Source organism: Cariama cristata, unplaced genomic scaffold (genome assembly GCF_000690535.1).
Source record: "Cariama cristata isolate BGI_N322 unplaced genomic scaffold, ASM69053v1 scaffold10827, whole genome shotgun sequence".
Lineage (NCBI taxonomy): Eukaryota > Metazoa > Chordata > Aves > Cariamiformes > Cariamidae > Cariama > Cariama cristata.
Window position 1 is genome coordinate 10,759 of NW_009624920.1, and position 22,042 is coordinate 32,800.

At 36.9% G+C, this 22,042-nt stretch overlaps 2 protein-coding genes across 2 annotated transcripts in view; both read left to right on the forward strand.

Annotated features, from left to right (window-relative positions):
- The window catches only part of LOC104164143 (chromosome unknown open reading frame, human CXorf57), a 24,983-nt gene extending 10,605 nt beyond the window's left edge, over positions 1–14,378 (forward strand). The window contains 7 exon segments of the mRNA XM_009703380.1: positions 1–127; positions 630–841; positions 2,002–2,070; positions 7,397–7,476; positions 11,534–11,827; positions 13,138–13,320; positions 14,233–14,378. The exon segment at positions 1–127 is cut by the window's left edge and continues 29 nt beyond it. Coding sequence (XP_009701682.1) covers positions 1–127; positions 630–841; positions 2,002–2,070; positions 7,397–7,476; positions 11,534–11,827; positions 13,138–13,320; positions 14,233–14,378 — 1,111 coding nt within the window.
- A 911-nt stretch (positions 14,379–15,289) lies between these two features.
- Positions 15,290–20,693, forward strand: RNF128 (ring finger protein 128, E3 ubiquitin protein ligase). The gene is made up of 3 exons (XM_009703382.1): positions 15,290–15,345; positions 18,627–18,913; positions 20,551–20,693. Exons 1-3 carry the CDS (start codon positions 15,290–15,292, stop codon positions 20,691–20,693), a joined length of 486 nt encoding a protein of 161 aa, XP_009701684.1.
- Positions 20,694–22,042: the final 1,349 nt, after the last annotated feature.

The window sequence follows — 22,042 nt, forward strand, 5'->3', positions numbered from 1 at the left end:
GAAAGAGATTGAAGACTTGCACTACAGAGAACACAAGCGCATTGCTGTTCAGGGAATAATTAGTGCCATAAGATACGTCAGCTCTAGCAGTGCAGCTGAAGAAGCCTCAGAAGTAGAAGTCGTTCAGGTACAGTATTTGGAATTAATGCTATAACACTTAAGCAACTATGATCGTAATTAGAATGGAGAATTTTGCATTTGAGTTCAGAACCTAGTTACATTGTCTCTTGATTAACTTCATTTGCTATTTTGAGAGCAAAATTTTTGAAAGTCATAATTTAGAACTTTTTAAAAAGCAGTGATTCAGTGCTTTTCTAAAAGCATTATGGCAGTCCCCTGTAAAACTATGTAGCTTGGTAGAAGTTACTAGTGTGACTGACTGGGTAACCTAATGTAAATTAGAATGTGGGAGAGGCAACTACTGCAACGTGCTCACTGCCGATTTCTAGACAGAGTTTATCTTATTAATATGATTAGAAGGTAATTTCTGCTAGATATAATGTGACTTTCACAAGGTAGGGTACATTGTTCTGTTCCTTTAAAAGTTACTTCAAAACTTTCAGGTTTTTGAGTTGGAAGCAATAGCTTTAAATGCTTTGAAACTCTTAAATAATTAACTGTTGTTGCAGAAAGATACTTCTCAGTCTCTTGAAAGTTCTGCTATGTCCGAAGAAGACTGTGTTCACAAGGAAAAAACCGCCAACATTCAAAATAAAGAAGTTAAGTCTTTTGTGGGGCCACATTGCACTCCTGGGGAACAACATCAGCACCAACCTCTACTGTCAAAAAAGAGTTCAGTCAAGAGGAAGATACCACGCAGACTAAATACAGATGCAGAACAGTAAGCTCTTTTCGTAAATATGTAGCAGATCTTCTAAAAAGTGTTTACAGAAATTAGTTCAGAGCCTCGGCCATAGAAAATACACAAGACAGCTTTAAAACCATATGTAGTTTAATCTTTAAAAGGTAGTTAGGTACTTTTCTTAGCATCAGGTGATGACAATTATACTGTTGAGGCTAATGAAGGCTTGATTAAAGCAGATATCTGGTTTGCAGTGCTCTCTTCTGATTAATATTTATGCTACTTTGTTGTTAAACTCATAGATTTGAAATAAAAGTAGTTAATACTTGAACCATGTATAGCTTAGCGATGTGCCTGTGGAACAAGTAACAGTTACAGTGGTGTGAGGAAATAAGATTTCTTCACTGAAAATGCAGAAACAGGATCAGGTATACCTGTTCCTTAATTTCAAATATACCTTAGTTTTTTCTTCCTTGTTAATGAAATGTGCTGCATGTAACTGTAACCTGCTGTCAGAAAGGCAAGTAGATGGTGGTCATGTGCTAACGTAAAGGCTTGAAATAACTTGTACTATGGCTCTGCTTGTGATGAGATTTCATGAAATTGTATTGGGTCTAGTCAGACATAGACAAAGGTTATCAGTGTGATATAAGGAAATTGAATAAGGCAATTTGTCTGATACAACCGTATTAGATTCAAGAGTAAAATATCTGCTTGTAGAAGATTGCCCTTTGTTGCAATGTTTGTGCAAAATCTAATGTACCCATACTTAGTGTTAAAAGCCTGGTGTATACACTGACAGATTTAATGTTGCAACAATCTAGCCAGTCACATCTTTTTTTTTTTTTTTTTTGTAGTGTATTTCTAATGCTCTAAAGGGTATATTTTTCTTCTCAACTTTTCACATCCAAAAGTCGTAATGTGGGAAGAGGGTGGATCTTCAGAATATTTTGAAGGAAAATAAGATGAAATATAATTAGGATTGAATGAAAACTTAAGATTAAGAAAACCCTGGTGAACAGAAGTGCTGTTTTGGTAGTGTTACAGCAAACTTGTTAGTGGATTTCCATTCCATAAGAAAAATTCCAACATTTGAGTGTCTTAGGTTAGTTCTGAAAGAAAAAACATGTATGTTCTTCGCTTTGTGTGTTTCCATTTAAATAAATACTGTAAAATAATGGTGAATTTCCTACTTTAAGGGGAAGTGCACCTGTTATTCCTGTATCATCTTACCGCTATTTCACACGGTCTGCAAGAAGAAAATTTGGGTAAGTCATGTGAAGTTAATTACGTTAAATAATTGCAATAATGAAACAAGGATATTTGAAGTTAAACTTTTACAGGTTAGGAATCTGTATGGAAGTGAAATGAAAAAACAGATCAGGGTAGGGTTTAATATTTTCTATTCACTACTTCTGCACTGATTCTAGTAATATATTGGATTATTTTATTGGATTAATCCAAATATATTGGATTATTTTATTCTGAAACATAATTTTGAGTGTGTTATTAAACATACCTTTATATTGCTACTAGTGCTACTTAGGGAATATATAGTAGCAGGGGTCCATCATGGTAAGCAGAGTAATACCTGTAGTCTTTGTTTCAGAGAGATTAGAGTTTAAGTAGGAAAGTCAAAGGTAGGAAGGAGGGATGCTTAATTAGCAAGTGGAGCGAACAATATAATAGCATTCATGGATTTGCTAGTGGTGGTTGAGCTATACATCATCCTTGATGCTACAGAGGTGTAAGTATAGTTGTCCTTGAGAAGCCACTTGGCTGCTTCACTACTCAACACTGGTTTGGATCCAGAGAGGATTTATTTTTTTTTAAATTCAGATAGGAATTTCAAATCCAGAGCCCTGACAAGTCTGGAACCTAATGAAACAACTACAGATGGGAAATTATTAAGAAAACTGAGTGAGTGATGTTATTTGCTAGCCTGAGGTAAAAAGGGACTTTCCTTTGTGCATTTTGTTTAAGGGCCATAAATTCTTGTCATGTGTTCCAAACACAGCTCAGGAAACTTGAATATTTGAACTCTTTGATGTCAGTAACTTTGGATGTTTGGTTTTTTTGGCATTCGTGATTTGGGCTTGTGTCATGAGTATGTGTACCCCTCAGCTGCTTTCTTAGTTCACTTTTAGCACCTCTTCCCTCCCCCCTAAAACAAAGAGTCATGGTGCTAGGGATATAGCAACAATTGTAATGATGGAGTTGATCATAAGTTGTTGACCATTCTGCCAGTATTACTGCCCTACAAGCATGCCTGTTTTCTTGAAAAACATTTCTTGGAAGCTAATTTGCAAAAGCTTTTTCTGTGGGATAAATGAGACTCTTTTGAGCCCACATGTCTGTTGTTTCCTCAGGTCCTCTTGGTAGATAGTGCATTTTCTAGGGGAAATGGTTGCCTGGCTCTGCAGCCCGTTCATTAAAAGTGTGACACCTGGCTTTAAGGTCACATCTTTGCAGGTGGTGCAGGAGTTTGCAGGGACTTGTGGCACAAATCCATAGGAAAATCAGGAGGTTTTTTGGAATGTGAGGAATCCTGTTTTCTTTTGCTTGCTGAGAAATGTTCCATTTTTTTTCTTGGGGGTGGAGGGTGGGAAGAATGTTTTCTCCCCATTTCTGAAAAGTAAAGCAAAAAGTTAAGGCATGTTTACTTTTTTCTCTGCTTTTCTCAATCTGCTACTCTCCTCGCTACCTGTGTGTCCACTCTATGCCATTAGTGCTAGAACCCCAACTAAAGGAGGAAAAAGTCTGTGTTGGATTATGGAAAGCTGTTTCACTCTATATAATTAAAAGGTAACTTGTGTATTTCTGTAATTAACTATGAAGTTGTGCTGAATTCTCCAAATTGCAAAAGAAAAATAGAAAGTTAACCTGACATACCTTAAAATGGCATTGTTTTCTGTTCTGTTGCCTAGAAGTAGCAGAATGTCAGCTCTCACTGAAATTTTAACACGATGATGAAATAACAAGAGCAGAGAGATATTTTGAAATATGTATTCTAACTTAGATTATTTTGTGTCAAGTATTTTGTGCAGTTTTTCAGCATGTGGTCGCATTTTTTAAGGTTTTTTTTTTTTAAAAACAGTAAAAGCTTATTTTAAAGTTCTTTATTGACAGCTTCAGTTCCTACATTTCTAAGGTAACTTATTTGATTAATAAGGGTTTCAGAAAGAACAAGGCAAGAGGAAACTGGTTAATTTAATATTATTGTGGATATTTATATCCTTGCTAGTAGAGACATTCAACATAAGTGTACTTTTAAGCATTTAATATACCCCAAAGTAGTTTAATTGATAGTTTATTGTGATTGAGGAAAGGTCAGGAATTTCAGAAAGGCTTATTTTTGTGGAAGTGAAAAAAACTATAGTAGTTTTCTTAGCATTTTAATCTTAAATTTAGCACTGCAGTTACGATGGAGTTGCTGGTGCACTACATGCTCACGCTCTACACTGCTTGAAAGTAACTTTTTTGTATGCTTCTATCCTTGCAGTTTCACTTCTAAATGTTTATGTAACTTAGACCCTTTTCTACTTTTTCTCTCTCCTCTGATGAGAGCTAAGGGATGGGGATTCTATAATATGGGGAAATTCAGCTTGAGGTTTGCATAACTGAAAGTTTCCCAGAATTTAACATTTCCTTCAAACCCCTTTTTCACATAAATCAGAATTTTTGAGGGAGAAATTGGTAGATATCAACAACCAATTTGTGTAGACTTGTCAAATTATTGCAGAACTCTCTTTGGTTTCTCTGTTACTTGCTGTGGTAGACGCATATACCATAACGGTGTCGTGACAGTTGAGTTAAGTTGATTTAAAGCCAGTCTATAAAATGAGGCTTTTACCAGTCATATCAGTGAGTGGGGTGTTTTGTTTTGTTGTTTTGCAGCACTTTAATTCCTTGCATCATTTGGACATAGCCACAGGTTGTAACTATTTTCTTTCTTAATTTTGTTTATCCCATTTAGTCCCAGTGCTTAGGAAATAGGTGTGAAGCACAAGACATGCTTATTTTCCCAGTATTTTCTAAAAGTATTCATCTGCCATCTATTTTGATTAATGTTAATTTTGTTGACAATACTTTAAAGTAAAATGACTGAAAAAGTGAATACCACTGCATCTGGAAATACTGAATAAAGACTTTTTTGCAAGTGGGCATCTGTGAAAAAGCGAGTCTGCAGAATGCGGGCTGGGAATAGCAAATTTGGCATGGCACACTTTCTCATAAAGCTGGCATGGGCAAAATAGGAATGTGGGTGTTGTGGTGTACAACCACCGCAGCATATTGCAGTAAAGGGAAGGACTTGGGTTATATCAGGTGGCTTGCAGACATACTGGCTGGCAAAGAAGCATATAAACTGTGTGTATAGACAAGTAGATTTCCCTTACAAACCTAGCTCGAGTTACACTCTACACACACCCAGCAGAAAGCAGTCCTGTAGGAATAACGTGTTGGGCAGGCAGGAGAAATCATCCCAGCTACAGATATGTGAGACAAGTAGGGAAAAATTGTGACAAGTTATTTTCATATTTTTCAGAGGCTCTACTAGCTCTAAATCACAGCCCATGCACCTCCAAAACTAGACAATTTTAAAAGAAAAAGAAACCATTTCCATAATATCAACTTGTCAGCAGTATGACTTGGTTTAATCCTCTGCTTTAATGAAGAGGGCAGTTGGCATGTATCTAACTTGACACGTTGATTTCTGAGTGAGCCTTTCCTAACATTGTGCTAGCTTTTCGTGTCTCTTGTTGAGAAGTCTGAGTCTCGAAAGTAAGAATTAGTTTTGTGGGCATTAATCTTTAATTCGACTACTTTTGTTAATACTTTTGAAAATGTTTTCTAATGGCTTCAAAATTTATTAATGTAACTGGTACGTAAATGTTTAATTTATTGTTATGCACAGACAGTAATTACTTTCCGTGATGATTCTTGTAAAGGGAATTAATTCTTCGTAAGATACTATATTCATGGGAACATTCTTTTGTCTAGAAATAATATCATAGGAAGCACAATGTAATTACTGAATTATCATTTTAGAAAGAGACAAACTTTCCTGCTACCTTTCATCAGAAAACATAAAAATACCACTACATACATTTAGGTTTGATGTCTTGCATGTATCTTTCTGAGGTTGCCCTGGACCACAATATTTGAAAAATATTTTGGACTACAAGGTCACAAAGAAATACATACAAATTTTCCTTTACCAACATTTTCAACACACCTACTCAGAAGCTTGGGTGGGTGGTGGGATGCAAGTAGGCTCATGCCTTTTTAAAGTTATTTATGTGGCAGCTTTTTTTGTTTACAAAATAAGGTGGCTGAAACTTCAGTTGCACAGTTTGCTCTGCTTAAGTGAGGATTCTTTTGTGCTTAGGGTTGGAGATCACAAGGTGGTCACTCCAGTACTTAGCCCACACTGTGACGATAGTGAATTTCATAAAATATACTTTCGTACTGCAAAACCGCAATGTATTTCCTTTTATCTTTTCACTAGATTTTAGATATTTGCCATTTGTTATGGAACATTGACATGAAATTTTAGATATATAGCCTAGTATGAAATGGGAAAAATTGAAAAAAAACCTGTAAATCCTTATGACTGAAATATAGAACGCCCCACTAAACAACATGCTCGTCTTTGATTCCTTTTTCACTGTCTGTATATTGTCCCTGTGTATTTGTAGTTACAGTATTTTGTTAGTAACTACTTTGGGAGTCTGGAATTTTAATGGTACCTTAACAAAGTCTTGCCTATGTCTCAGTTGTTTGTGATGCAAGATAATCAAGATAGCCCTTTTCCTAAGTTTATTCAGACATCATGGTGAGTTTATAATAAGAGGAATGGAGGAAAGAAGAAGGGAATAAATGGGCCAGAGCTTATTTTGCCATGTTGTGGCTGCAGAGTATCTATTATGTTTTTCTCCTGCATAATATCCTAGGTCATTCATTAGGCGTTGTTAGAGAATAGTTACTTACTGTTAATTCAAGATTTCACAGTTAAAAATGAAAGTATAACAAAAATCTAGTTTGATTGAACTGATTGTTACAACAGGGTAGTATGTCCAAAGGAAAATATATATTTGGAATTTCTCGATCACTTTGGAGTGATGATGCGGCTCCATTCATGCTTAGTTTTTGACTGCTGAAGGCTGCTGGTTATGAAAGTACAAGCAGCGTGCTGTGCAAGCGGTTTTTAGAATCAAGTCATAAACCCGCCGGCTGTCCGCGATGTTCGGTTTTCAGTGTCACAGATGCTGTCTCCAGTAGGTGCCCAGTAGAGGACAGCAAACGCTGGGTTTTGAGCGTGGAATACTTGCCTATCTGCTTCGTAAAGCAAAGAAATACAGCGGTGCTTGTCCTGAGCAGTTCAACACTGATTTACTGAGTGTAGTAGGTCTCATTATGTCAAACTACTGTATTACAAGTCTCGTGATATGAAACCAGATACTAGCGGTCACTGGTTGGAGCTTGTATCATTTATTACTAGAAATCTGTCAAGGTTTGAACTTTTGCTGCATAGCGTTTGAGGTTAAATAGGTTTTAAATATATATATACACACTATGACTTTCTTTTTATAGCTTGGATGAATTTCAACATGAAGATTTTGTGCGAGATAAAAATGAACAGGCTGTATCAGACAATTTACAGTGCTGCACAGGTACGTTGCAAATGGTTGTTACATTAACTGTAGGAGGTTTAAGCCTCCTTCTTCTCTTCAGGTCCAAAACAGGCAACCAAGATATCCTTATAACCCTTGTTTGTCAGGACAGTTCTTCTGTACATCGGGCTGCATCAACCTCTAGAGAGCCACTGTAGCAACATATTGTTCATGTCATTCTGCTCAGTCATATCCCTGATGTGTTCTAAAGGGTGGCTGGAAGAACAGTGTTGGGCTGTTTCCCAATATGGGGAATAAATTCTCAGTGTTGCTTTATACAGTTTTAAGTTAGTTTCGTACCTCAGAAGCACTTAGTAGCATAAGATCTCACATTTTCTCAGTTGATCATAAGATCTCACATTTTCTCACATTTTGACAGTTTTCTTGCTATAGTGACCTGCATGTGATAAAATTGTCCCTCTCTGGGAAGGTAGCCCCAAAGCTATGTGAGTACCTAATTAAAAAGACAAATACAAGATGTGGGGAGGAGATGGATGAAACATACAAGCCAGTAATATGAATGGTGTTTGGGTTAGGGATTTTTCTAAGTTAATATTATTAATTTTTTCTTTCTTCCTCTGCAATTGAAAAATAAACTCGTGTTCCATGCAGTTAGTTTCTTGATACCTATTTTTGGATGAAGAAGGAAATCTCATTTGTCAGTTGTCATTATGTGCAGCTTGGTCTGTTTTTTTTTTTCCTGCAAATATTTTGACATGCTTTCCTCTTCTTAAAGCTGACTGAATGTACTCTGAGTCATGTAATTTTATCTAAAAGTTCATCTACTACTAGCATCTGTCCTAACGTTAATGTCTGCCAATTTACTTCTATGTATAGCTGCATTATGTATAATGTTGTCTATTCTTTTATTTTCACAAGGCAGCAGTTCATCTTAATTTAGTAATGATCATGATAGATTGTCTTTTAGCCTGTTGACAATGATCTACACCATTGTGCTGCTTTAAAGCAATAGAAATTACAGTGAATTTTCCAAGATGTTTAATGTATTAAGAGACTGAAATGATTAGGAAACTTTGAAATTGGAGAAAACTTTGTACAGGTAACTGTTTAAAGTGAAGTTTTATTCGAGAGAAAAAACAGCCTGAGGTACTATGTAGAGATCTGTTCTTCAAAAGCAAGAAAACATATCCGTAAGCAAGTTTGATAACCAATTACTTTATTGGTCTGTGGAATTTCTTGTTACTTTAAAAATGAGAAATCAGATTGAGTATTCTCACCTGAAAGGATTTTTACAGGAATTTCTGGTAGCAGTAGTGTTTATTGTGCTATGCTGTTACTCTCTACAATTTGTTGGGCTATCATGTAGATCTCATTAAATGAATAAATGTATGCAGTTTCAATGAGTTGGTTTAAAAGGCTGGTTTTCAAAGAAAAAAAAAAAAAGGATGTGAAGATGTGCAGTGAAATACATGCCTTATTTTTTAACTAGTAAAGATACCTTGCATTAGATACTTATATTTAGATACTTTTATTTAGATATTTATATCTTTTATTCTTTTATTACTTTTATTCTTAAATTACAATATCATTTACACTGATATTTCCTCACTGCATGTGAGAGGCAATTTAACTTCAGTTGGCTGATATTTTGAGTGTAGTCCAAAATAAATTAATGAGTCTCTCATCTAATGTAAGTGTGCAACAATTATATGAAAATGTTAGTAAATGTAGCTACTAAACATATGCATGTATTTTTCTCACCTAATATCAGTCCTACTGGCAGTATTATTAGTCTTATATAAAATACTAATTGTTTAGCTGATGCTAGTTTTATCTAAATAACAGCATGTTTGTATTTGCTTAACAAGCCAGCTAATTATGGTGTATGTATCAAAGTGAACACTTTTCTATGCTATGTTCGTTCAGATTTTGAAGATACCTTTTTTTTTTTTTGCAGTATTCTGAGATTGTATGTCAATTACTTGCATATCATATACTTCTTTTTCCATTTACAGATATGCAGGTCATAGGTACCATATAAAATGGAAAAGTGTTACTCTAAGCTTCATAGTGTTGTTACCATGGTCCAGGTAGAGGTTTTTGGGTTTGTTTGGTTTTTTTAATACAAGCAAGGGAAACTGCCTTTAGAAGCTATTTATGGGAGCATGAAATTTTTTTTTTTCCCCTCCCTTTATAACTGTGTATTAGCGCTGCTGACACTTTCATCTCTTAGCAGCTCGATATCATAGCAGCCTGCATCAAAGTAACACACTTTGAATAAAACAAAGTAAATTGTTAAAGTTTATATTTTAAATGTTGAAATATCTTGGGGAGGGGGAGCAGTATTGGGATAAGGTTCACTCACTGGAATTTTATGTACTCCAGATACTATTTTTTGCAAGAAGTACAAAGGAGGACTAAAAGTTTGCAGTCTGTGCCGTAAGATAACACAAAACATAACTGTAAAGCAGAAATGCACTGACTCAGATTTACTAACAAAAGTGTTTGCAAGAAAGAAGCTTTATAGTAACAGTGTAGGCTGATGACCAAATTAACTTCTAACTTTTTACAAGAAAAAAACATCTGCTGTGTACTGTAATTATACAGTAGATTTAAAAAAAATCCTTCTGCTAACTGAACTCAAAATAGGGTTCGTCTCAGTTGCTTTTTGTGGGAAATCATGTGTTTAAATGTTCACCGTAGCCATTTTTATATTTTTAATTGCTTTAAAGAAGAAAGTAGTCTTTGCTGCCAAGAGGCTCTCTGTAGCTAGAGGAATTCAAACATTTGTTTTATTTTTCTTCTAAAGTGCGGTCAGATTGTTAAAGATTTCAGCATCTTATTGTTTAAATAACCAGTGGTGGCTGTTTCTACTGTGCTGTCCTAATTACACATCTGTTTATGCTAAGTTAGTAATGAGTGTACAAGTAGGACACACAAATTACAGCACCAATGATATCTTGAGGGAGAAAAGTAAAGTCATGATTGAAGTTTTAGAAAGAGAAAGTTGTTGGTTTTTTTTTAATCCCACCACTTATATTTTGAAACTTTTTTGTACTTTATTTGCCTAATGTATAGTATTGTCTTCATGCTTGTAGAGAATATTGCAATTCTCCAAGTAAAATGGTGAGAAAAAATCGTTCTTCGTGTAGCAGCTTTCATGTGCCCCTTTACCTTGTATGATAAATTAGAGTTCTGTGAGAAAAATAACTGCAGACTGCTTTATGCAATCCAGAGCACACTTTCAATTCCAGTCTTAGTGTCAATTTTCTTTAAATTTACTGTCCTTTGCTGCCTAATTCAATGCAGCCAGACTCTTATTTCCCTTGTTGAATGTTCTTGCTTATGTTGTATCAAGTTTGTCTGTGTACATTCTGGTTTCTTCCTTTTTTAACATCCTGATAGTCCATCATAGCAATTATGACACTAAAAAGTAAAGTAAAAAAGCATATGTTCATAGAGAAATGGATAATATACCCAGTTCAGAATGCTACTTGATAAGAAGTTTTTTCACAGGAGATGGAGGAGATCCAAGGCTATACTGGAAATATTTTGAAATGAGCTTTCTGACAAGCTCAAAATGTGGCATTTAACACCTTCAGAATTGGAAGCGATAGTTATATAAGCTTTTACCATTAACAATCCTCAAGTTACATGTCATAGGAAAGGAGAATGGAGCTACTATTGACTGCATAGCAAGAAATTTTAAATGTATCGTAGTCCTCAATGTCAGCATATAGTTATTGTGCAAGGGATGGAAAAGTTTACTTTCACTTGTACCCATTTTAAACTTGTTTTCATGGTTTTCAGGCTGTTCATTAAACAAGTTACGTGCTCTCCAAAAATAAGCCACGATGGTGCTCTTCATGTGGTGAAATCAGTCCTTTTTACTAAAAGTCTAGCCTCTAAGGTTACCAGTTTACTCACATTTCAACTCTAGTTTAATTCTTTGTGTTGCATGTTTTGAACATTCTGCCATGTCTTCATAACTGAAATTATTCTAATATTTTCTAATGAAAATATTTCTTGTCTAGTAGAGAAGTGATATGATTCTGTGAGCATATAAACAACTAAATATTTTCTATGTTTGTAATAGACCGAGAAGGAATGAGTGATATACCTGAAACTGAAGAGACTGGAAGAGCTTGTGATTCATGGCAGAGTGACCTGTGGGCACAAGTGAAAGACAAGTTAATGAAATATTTACATCACAGCACAATTTTCCCAGAAAGCATCCCACGTAAATTTGATTATGTGCACAAAGACTTACTTATGCAACAGTACAACCTTCATGCAGCAGTGCACCAGCCAAAAGAAACCAGAGCAGATAAAAATATCAATGAGTTTAAAAGTGCTAGTGGCCTTGGCTATTACGAAGTGACAGTTCTGGGTAAGTATTTGGTAGCTCAGCTTCTAAAAAAGGTTAAGCAAGAGAAGTATAAGATCTTACCTCTTTGCTGCTTTAACTTGAGAATGACTTGAAAGTTTGTCAGAAACGGAATGGATTTCTCTAAATGAATCAGTTGATGCTGAGTATTTCTTGAAGTTTTAAAATATGATTGACATTTTAGGTCTTTGTTAGAGTCATGATTTAGGATAATTTTTTACTGGAAAGCTGTAATTCTCATTAAAAATACCTTTAAATGAAATGACTGAATATCTTGTTTCTAGTATCACTTTTCATATAATTGCAATTTTGTGTGTAAGTTTCTGTGTATTATTTGAAGAATGTGTATAGTCCTTAAGCTATTGATTATTACAATTAGAGGTAGGTCCTGTTCACTAGTTCAACCTGTCTGACATCATCAGGTAAATTACTCAATTGCACTTGATTGTCAGCTGACTTTCTGATGGAGAGGTATTCATCAGAAACAAGTTAGTGTTCTTAAAGGGAAAAGGGCAACTATAAATGCTTTTTTTGAGCTTTATTCTCATTGAGTTGTTTTTTTGAGTACTGTTGCTCCCAAAGTGCCTTTCTTCCATGCTAGAAAATTAAGGGCTGTGTTTTAACCATACTCATCAACTGCTACTTCTGGTTAGCACAAAGCATCAGTTGATTGATCTTTATTTGTCAAAATATAAATGTGCAACTTGATGTGTATCTGTTTGTTGGCATTACTGAGGGATATTAGTCAGTTTGATTTTGTTTTCCCATTAAAAGGAGAAGGAAATTGCCTAGCTTATTGATGCTCATGTTAAGTTCCCGTAATTTAAAACTTTCCATTATTTGCTAAGGGAGATTTGCAGAGAAGGTGTTGAATATTTACAGTCATTAGAATCCTGGGACTTACAATATAATATTCAAGACGAAAGTAGCACAAGTACTGCACCACATACTGCATAGACACACTGGTTAAAATTAATTTCTCTGCCGTTGTAGCAGCAGTAAAGTTAAAAAGGAGTGTGAAATGGCTTCCAATGTTGGTTTAATATTTTCTCAGCTGACAGCATTATTAGCTTTAAATCATTGTATGTTATAACATCATATCAATTTGAATGTGCTTATGTATAAATATATATGCGTGTATATATTGAAATGTATTTTTAGATGTCAGTTATTAATTAATGGACAAAGAACAAGTAAATAAAAATCAGTATTCAGCCTGCAATAGTTTGTTTTTTAAAAAAAAAAATTATGCATGAAGTTGGTAATGGGCTGAAGATTAAGTTTTCTGCTAACTTAAATATTTTTTTCAACAGGTATAAACCACGATGTAGCAATAGATGTTGCATTTCTTCCACTGTTTTGTCCTGAAGATCCCCACTTATTTCAACTAGAAGACATTCAAAATGATACATTACTGTCATGTATGAGTTGCATCTCTGCATGTCAACAGGCAGCCACTAGCAATGGAAGGCTTCGTGACATGTTTCCACTTTCAAGTGAGACTAGCTTTCACTGACGTCACTCATTTATCATTTCTTGTTTTATCTTTCAACACAAGATTTAATTCTCTATAGAAATGTCAGTTGTAGGTCAGACATTGTTCACCTCTAACAGGAAAGATACATGAATTCTATGTGACCACCTTTAGTAAATAGATGTAATGCTGAACTTTCAAGGCAGTTTTTACTGGAGCTGTTTTCATACTCTGAAGCTAGTATTTTAATATCCAAACCGCAAAGTCCTAAGTGAACTGGATAGTACTTGCAGTTATTTGTTGATGCAAAGTTGTAATGACATAGAAGTCAGTATTTGTGGCTGAGCATGTGAATATTTGGCTTGATCTGCTTTGAAATAGAGTGGAATAACTGTCAATCAGTCAATCCATTTCACTGATGTCTCTTTGAACAGCTGCTTTAATGCAACCTAGAGTGCCTATGAACTGAAGTATTTACCTGCTATTGAATTATTTTCCTTCAGATTATGCTTCTAATTACTAGCACCTCACAACAAATATGGTGAACTCTATTAATGTGTATCATATTGCAAAGTGCTGTATAAGCATTGTGTTTTCCTGCATGTTTATATAGACAGACCTGATTGTATTTAAATACATCTTTACTTTTCCTTGAATAATACTATGAAGTCTGAGAATGACTAATGGTTAAGTAATACATATTTCAGCTTTTCCATATCTAAGTTCTGAGGCTGTCATTTCTAGTGATTGAATTTACTAATTGAATACCCAATTCAAAAAACCCAAACCAAAACAGTAGGCCAGTATTTAATAATTAGAGTGAGTTTTTTCACTGAAGGAAGGTTAAACATACAAATTACTACATGGAAAACGATGTCAATTCAGTATACCTTTTTACTGTATGTATATTAAAACACCTTTTCTTAACTTCTAGATGAAATTGTAAAAGCAGCGATGGATCTAGACGGCAAACATGTTGTCTGCATCTTGGACATCTGTCACTTGGGTGATGATAAGGTAGAAGTCTTTCTGAGCAAAATCTACAAGACGGTGGAACCTGGTGTGCTGGATCCAGTGTAAATTAATAACTTATTTTTCAAATTTATATTGTTCAAAAGGAGGGAAATAAAATTGCTGTGACTTGAATACACCCTCTACACATTGCACTTTTCTAGAACTAGCAGACACAAACATGAAATTATGATTCTTAGAGCAATTGTCATCCACATAATTGAGAAGGACGATTGTTGCCTTTGTTTTTTGGCAGTCATGAAACAGATTACACGATGTCTTGGTCACTTATGTTCAAGAAGGATGAATAGGCAATATAGTGAGCTTATCTTTTGATAGAATACCAAGGAATATGATTGTCATCTCTCTTCCTCTGCCTGTGCACGTACATACACAGGAAAGGTATATATCAGGGTGAGAACAGAGAAGAGAGGCAGGCTTTCCCAATATTAAAGGCAATGTTTGCAAAAGAATTAACTGACTGTGATATAAATTTAGACTAGAAATGAGAATAATTTTGAGGATTACAGCTGTTATGTTCTATAGTGATGTTTTAGTGAGAGATACTAAGGGCAGCCTAACTGCTCTTTAGGCTTGAAGCTTGCTGTGTTTGTGAAAGGGATTAAATACCATGGTGCCTTTAGTACTGGGAACTGGACTCCGTGATCCAAGAAGCCACTTTCAGTTCTTTTTACCTGAGCAAGGTTAACTGCTTTTTATATGTCTGCTTTTGTATATACAGAGTTGGGTAGTAAGTGTGGCACCCAAAGGTTTTTAACATATTTAATTTATTAATAAAAAAATAATGAAATATTTTTAAAAAGAAACTTTGTTAGTGGAACTTTGCTAGCTTTGCAAGAGAAAAACTGTTTCTAAGGAGTGCTTAGCACGGCAGGATACACAGTTTGTCACACCATTAGGTTTTTTCTGTTGATGACCGCTATCCTCTTTCTCTTTAGTCATAGCTGTATTCTGAGTATATGAAGGAGCTCAGCAGCTGCGAGAAGCTGCTACTTCCACAACAGCAAGAGACTCTGTAAAATTCTGTCAACTTTTTGCCTGTATGCTAAGTAGCAGCTGGCTCCTGCTGAGTTCAGAACCAAGTCCCACTTTTTCCTCCCATGTCAAACGGCCTCAAATCATTTATACAGCTTGATCCTTAGGAAATTGTTCTCAAGCAGGAGCTAAAACACATTGCTATTTAACAACTTGTCCATGTGAAATGCTGGTCTCGGTTCAATTCTTTGAGAAGAAATTATTGCATTATGGAAGCTTGCCAATTAAATTGTACTGTTATTGACTGAGTTAATTTATAGGAACAGATTTATTCTTCTGTGGAAAACTTCTAGGCACGTTTTAGCAGCCTGTTGGTAATTGGGGAGTATCTCTTTCAACTTGTCTGCCCTGGAGACAGTGGACTTTGTCTTCAGATACTTAAATTCTGTAACCTAACTTCAGTTAATGGTAACTGAAGGAGAAATGTAACTGTCTATTATAGTACCAGTTCATAGGCAACTTCAGACAAAAAGTAAAAGCCTTAACATTCTAAAGAAATTGATAAAATGATTCTGTCTCTCTAGTGTGGTTTACAGTTTAAAAATGTATTAATGAGAAAAGCTTAACTTAAATTACACAGAGACTAAAAGTTAATTAAATGTGACTATGTATTGTATGTTTATATTTTGTATGGATCATACAGTATTCGTTCTAGAGCAACTTTTGTCAACCCATGGCTTCCGGAGTACATTGTAACCTTGCCACAGAGGGCAGAATGAAAACATACCAACCAGAGAAGACCACGATGTTGCTTGCTATATGTTTTTTGTGTAATTTTGTTGCTTATGGGTATGTGAAGATCTGAGGCCATTGCTCTAGAGGGGGAGAGATTAGCACCAGCACTTCGTATACCAAACTGAGCCATGCTGACTGTGTCAGCCAGTATTTTTTATTTAGATATACTTCAGATCGAAGTCTAATTTTAATGAAACCATTATTTCTAAAAGCAATTTTTAAAGTAATTATCTTTATATGAAAGGAGTGACGTGGCTAACGCTGTCACAGAGCCTCTCTATTCAGTTGTTCTAGCCACTCTATCCATCCCATGCAATAGAAATGCAGCAAAGGCTGTTTGCTGCATTGCACTCGTTACTACACTTTGAACATGTAGCATTAATCATTTCATCCTCCATGTTAGGACTTCCTAACTCTAAAAGATATATCAGAATGGTGTGGAATATGTATAATATGCGCTTGAGACTTTAAAGTGTATAATTTTATTTTACAGAAGTGGTGTTTGAAATTTTTCATGGCAAAAGCTGGGAAGGAGGGATATTTACTCTTGCAGAACGAAGTGCCAATGTTAGAAGCACAGACTTCTTGTGTGTAGCTAGAGAATGTTAGACTTGGAATTTCAATACTCTGGGTCATTCTGTAGAGGCACTTACCCCATACCCGTAAGTTACACTGAGCTTGCCGACTTCAGTTTCTGAAGTGTTGCAGTGTTAATATATCGGCTGACCACTCTGTCTCCCTTCTGCCTGCCAAACCAGCACTGCAGCACTGGGGCGAAGGTCCTCTCTGCAAAGAAACCGCTTGGTGTTTATTGACACAAGTATAAAACCAAAGTATTTTTGATCCTGAGTCTGTCAAAACATGGCAATTTTGCCGTGTTAAACCAAGATACAGAATCTTCACTCCTGCAAAATGTCATAGGAATTGTCTTTCTTGCTGCTTTGTATTGCCACTGCTGAGGGTAAAATACTATCAGAGCACATTCCTTAACTGTAGAATTCATACCCAGCCAAAGAACTGTACTCTAAAATCTTACATTTGCATGTTTCTTATGTTTCCAGCATTAATTTCAAAGAAAAACAGAGGAAGGTAAACTGTATGTAGCTAACGGTACTTTTGAGTGTGTAAAACTTGCTAAGTCATAGATCTTAGAGGTAAGATCAGTTTTGAATTAATGTGATGTAGAACTAGTGCAACACTGAAGACTGGAGAATATAAATAAATGAATTAATATATGTAAATGTCTTGGATTATTTCTTTCAATTTCTTTCCATTTTCTGTTCACTTCCAAAAGCTGTTTCAGTTTTCCAAGAATCTTCTCCATAGTCATGTTTACTCTTTAAAAGAATCTCTACAGGAGAGCTAGGTCGAGCTTCCATCAAAATGTGTGCCACTGATTGCAGCTTCTCTTGGCTTTCAGCACTGTGTGCAGCATGACATTTGCAGAAAACCAGGAAACAGGTCTTGATAACTTTACAATTTGTCCTTTATTTTCATTATGGACTACAGAGTTTTGACATTAGTAAGGTTTTCATTTTTCTGTTCTAATATAAGAAAACAAGAGTTGATACTAGTGATTGTTATGGCATACAACACTGACTAAATTCAGTGAAAGAACCTATGGAGCCTACATAAATGGAGAGTTGTATGATAATCATTTAGATATCTCAATGTAAATCTTGAAAGTGAGCTAGAGTGTGAAAGTGGGCTGAAAGAGGTAGTTTGCCTCTGTGCTCAGTTTAGATGATTCTGCATCTCTTGCATCATTATAAATCAATATTAAAATCAGTTCATTATAAACACCAGATATCAAGCTGGTCTTCACAGAGTAGATGACTGAGAGAATCCAAAAGGAGAAACGCGGGGAATGACTTGGTTATCTTAGTCTGAAAGATGGGTAAATTTTTTTTAGTATTACCCTCTCTCCACTTTTGACCTTTTTAGCAAGGTCATTTGCATAACAGATTGCATTGTGAAGTGAGAACCCTGAGCTTACATCACCAAATGAAAGATGACCTGGTCCTCTGAAGTGACGTTCAAGTTGAAACAGGAACAGGAAGCTTGAGCTATCTCTTAGGAAGCATCGTCAAAGCTAGAATTTGTACAGTAATGGGAGGGAAGGAAGGGGGAGAATGATGCTTTGTGAAAAAGGAGCAAAAAGTTAGGGCCGAAGGTTACTTGCAGGTCCTTCAGTCTGCATCTCTATGTCACAATGAGTAGGCGTGTCACCTGGGTTCCATCCCAGCCTCTGCTCCAGATGAGCTCAGTGGCGCCCGGAGAGCTTACCCAGGTGGTGTCAAGTTCCTCTTGGAGCTGAAATTTCAAACTCCTCAGCAGGCTGTGGGCTAACAAGCACCACTGCCAGCTGAAAATACCGCTATTTTCATCTACATTTCGTGCTTATAGACAAGCAATGAAGAAAGTGGCTGCGTTCATTTTTTTTTATCTCCTCTTTTTTTGGATTTTATTCAAGACTACAGAGGCATTTTCTGTGGGAGCCTCTGTAAATTTACTCTATTTCAACAGTACTAGCAACCAGACGGTTTCGGAGCACTGCGAATGTGGCCTGTATGGATTAAATTCTCCTCTACTTAGTGTTTGGGGACTTGTGGCTATTCCTACATCTGATCGCCAAGCCTGCAATGCAAATACCCAGTTCAGCATCACAAAACCACCGTGGATAGCGCTGGTCAAAAGAGGCAATTGCAGTTTTGCTCAAAAAATTAGGATGGCAACCAGAAGGGGTGCAGCAGCAGCTGTGATCTACAATATGCTGGGCAAAGGCCACAACGCCATCCCGATGTCGCATCGCGGTGAGTATCACAACATGAAGTGCTGAAACCTGATCATTTCTCTGAAGTTTGTCCCAGGACAGCACAGCTGGGCTATAAGAAAGCAGTTGTATTTGTGGATGATTGTTGCTTTAATCGAGAAATTCAATGGGGAAAAAAAAGAAAAGGATTATGCAATTTGAGTCTTGACTTCAGTGCTTAGTAAGAAATAACTCCACTGTTACATTCTGAGCTTGGTACAGTGTAGCCAAACTGGTGAGTCTTTGAAGTTAGTACCACTTTTACTTGTACAGCGCACAAATTATTTTAGACAGTGATGTAGAGAAACCCATAGTGTCTACTTTGAAGGCACTAGTTTATTTTTCGAGGTTAGAGGACACAAATGAACCTACAAGTGTCTGCAGCATAGGTGTATGCTTTGCAGATTGCAAGCCAGATCTTGTGCTTTTTTTTTTCTTTCCCCACTGAATTGTTCTTTCTGAAGAGTGGCTGATCTCAGCCTCTTCTGGGATTCCCTAATTCCTTAATGAAAGGTTAGACAAAGTGATTGTAATTGCCTGATCTGGCCCTGTCATTAGGGAAGAACTGAGAAGCTAACTGTGATACTGTATTGCTTGGCTTTTGTTTGTGTGTATGTTCACAGGTCAAACTGGTCTGATAAGCATTTTAGTACAAAACATACATAGATGTAGCTAATTCCTTGAAATATGCTTTGGTGGAGCTGCACTAGGAATCCTTTGGCTTAAGTCTTTCTTGTCTGATTTTGTGAGCAAACTGCGATTTTTGCTCCGGAGACAGGCCAACATTTTAGTGGTCTGTAGGGATTGATTCACGGACTCTGGCGCGGGTAAAACCAAAGACCTTTATTGTTTACAAGTTTGTGCTTATATAGATTCACTAGCTGTCCATGCGCTCTAGTTTGTTCATGGATTGGTTAACCCCTGCTGTCCACGTGCCCTAGTTTGTTCATGGATTGGTTAACCCCTGCTGTCCACGCACCGCAGCTGTTTTTAATTGGTGCTGTTAATCAAGACACATGTCTTCTAGTTTGGGTCTCACAGCTGTGCTTCAAAACATTTTTATCTTCAGCTCACTTTCTGCGCTTGCTTCATTACTTACTTTCTCAGACTATTTCCTTCAAGGCTATGTTGTTCAAGGTCGCTTGCAACACTCCCTGTGAATCCCACAGTGGTCCCATCCCTGTGCTGGTTTGGGTTGTCACTTCAGGAAGTTTCCAGCTGTGGAGCCCACACCTGGGTGGTTCATGGGAGTCAGCTGGCACCAGCTGTTGGGCAGGCTGGCTCAGACCCTCAGTTAGGCACTTGGAGGAGCATCGCGTCCTACACAAAGTATTGCACAACATGATAAAAAATGTGCTGCATGGCTCTGGAAGTGCAGTGGCTTCTTGTACTACACAGCCAGCTTTGACTCTCTTGGTATCATGATAGAGCTAGTGTTTGCAAACAGAGCTTAACTGTTTTACTGGAGATGTGTAGCCAATAAACCAAAGCTTTTGTTCTACCTCTGGAGAAAGTGATTTAGACTTCAGTGGCCAGCATGTCAAGATTCAGATTAACTTGCTTTTTTTTATTTGGTTCTGGAGCATGCCAGCTCATAGTAACACTGAATGAATAAAGAATTGTACTGGCTTTATGTAGCTGCAAAACCAGTGCCAGCTGCGTTTCCTGTGAGCGGTGGTGGCCGCAGCCGGCCCAAGGCACCGGCACGGTGGGAGCAGGGCAGCCTCATCCCTGAGGTCAGTGGAGGAGAATGGAATGGAATGGAATGGAATGCTGGGTAACTGGGATGTCACAAAGCCCACGGTTAGACTAGACTAGATGCCAGAAATAAGATAATTATTTAGGATGAGCTCTGAAAGCAGACCCTAATTTTTCAGATTTTTTTTTTTCTAAAACTAAGAAGATTTTTTAAATCTTGAAAGCAACAGATATATCACCTGAGAATGTATTCATGAGACTTGAAGTCCCATCTTTCTTATTTCATTTCATTTTCTCAAACTGTGATTTTTATAGGACTATTTCCTATAGTCATCCTATAGGACTGAACTGGATATTACGATCTATTTGGTGCTAAAGAAGGTTTATAAATCAGTGTAGTAGTCATGTGCGTTGAACATGGTGAGGGCAAAATACTTCAGTGAGATGAGCTCTTCGTCTAGTCAATATAGGAGAAGCATCTCCTCTCCGTATTTGCAGTGTGGAGCCGTACCTTCTTCAGGTAAAAAGGAAAACACCTGAGAGAGGGGTGGTCACTGCAGCACAGCACTTAGAGTAAAAGAGTGCCTGGAGATGATATATTTTTTTACAAAAGTAGAGTTGTTCACAGGGCTGGGGAAGGAATCTCCTGTTTGGCTGGAATCTGCCAATGCTGGCATCGGCCAGAGAGATCTGAGGAGACTTAGTGATTAATCCTCTCTGCCATTTGGGTAGGGGACCTTCGGAGATGGGATGTCCTGTTGGCAGAGCAGCGAGAGAAAAACCTGCTCTGCTGCTGCCTGCGAGCTCCTGATTAAAGAAGGAGCAGCAGCCTGCGGGGTATGGGCCGGCTCTTGGCTGGGGCCAGCCCTGACATCCTCAGTCATCCGTCTGTATTGCTTCGCTACGGCGCAGGGCTATAGGAATTCCATCACCTTGCTTATTTATTAGACCTTAGGGCCTCGGCCGCAGTTTCCCTCCATCCTCCTCCCTTCCTGTTGACTTTAACATAAAATCAATAGAGCTTTCTAGCCAACTTTCTTTTCTGTTACAGCAGTACAATAGTATGCATGTATTTCACATCATAAAACACCCGCTCAGTCTTACAGCAATGAAATAGTTTGTTCTGGGCAAAGTCCGGGTCTGCAGGGAAGGTTGGTAATTTAAAGTTGCTGGGAAGGAACAAAGACAAAAAACTGCGCTCCTGTGGTGACTCCTTCCTCATCCTCTACCACAGTTCCTCTTACCTGCCATCAGTTTTACTTGTTGCTGGGTATTGGTTTGTTGTTACACACACAGACATAAGATAAAAGTGATACATTAATAGCTTTTACTATGGAAAATTTTAGAGGTCAAGATATTAGTAATAACTTTCCCATTCCTCCTTGATTACACAAATCACTGATGGGAAAATGCTCTACTTCAATCTGAAAGA

Coding starts and splice junctions, on each gene's coding strand:
- RNF128 (XM_009703382.1), top strand. CDS start 15,290: ATGAAGGAGCTCAGCAGCTGCGAGAAGCTGCTACTTCCACAACAGCAA. Junction 15,346..18,626: donor CCACAACAGCAAGAGACTCT/GTAAAATTCTGT, acceptor CTATTTCAACAG/TACTAGCAACCAGACGGTTT. Junction 18,914..20,550: donor CATCCCGATGTCGCATCGCG/GTGAGTATCACA, acceptor GGCTTTATGTAG/CTGCAAAACCAGTGCCAGCT.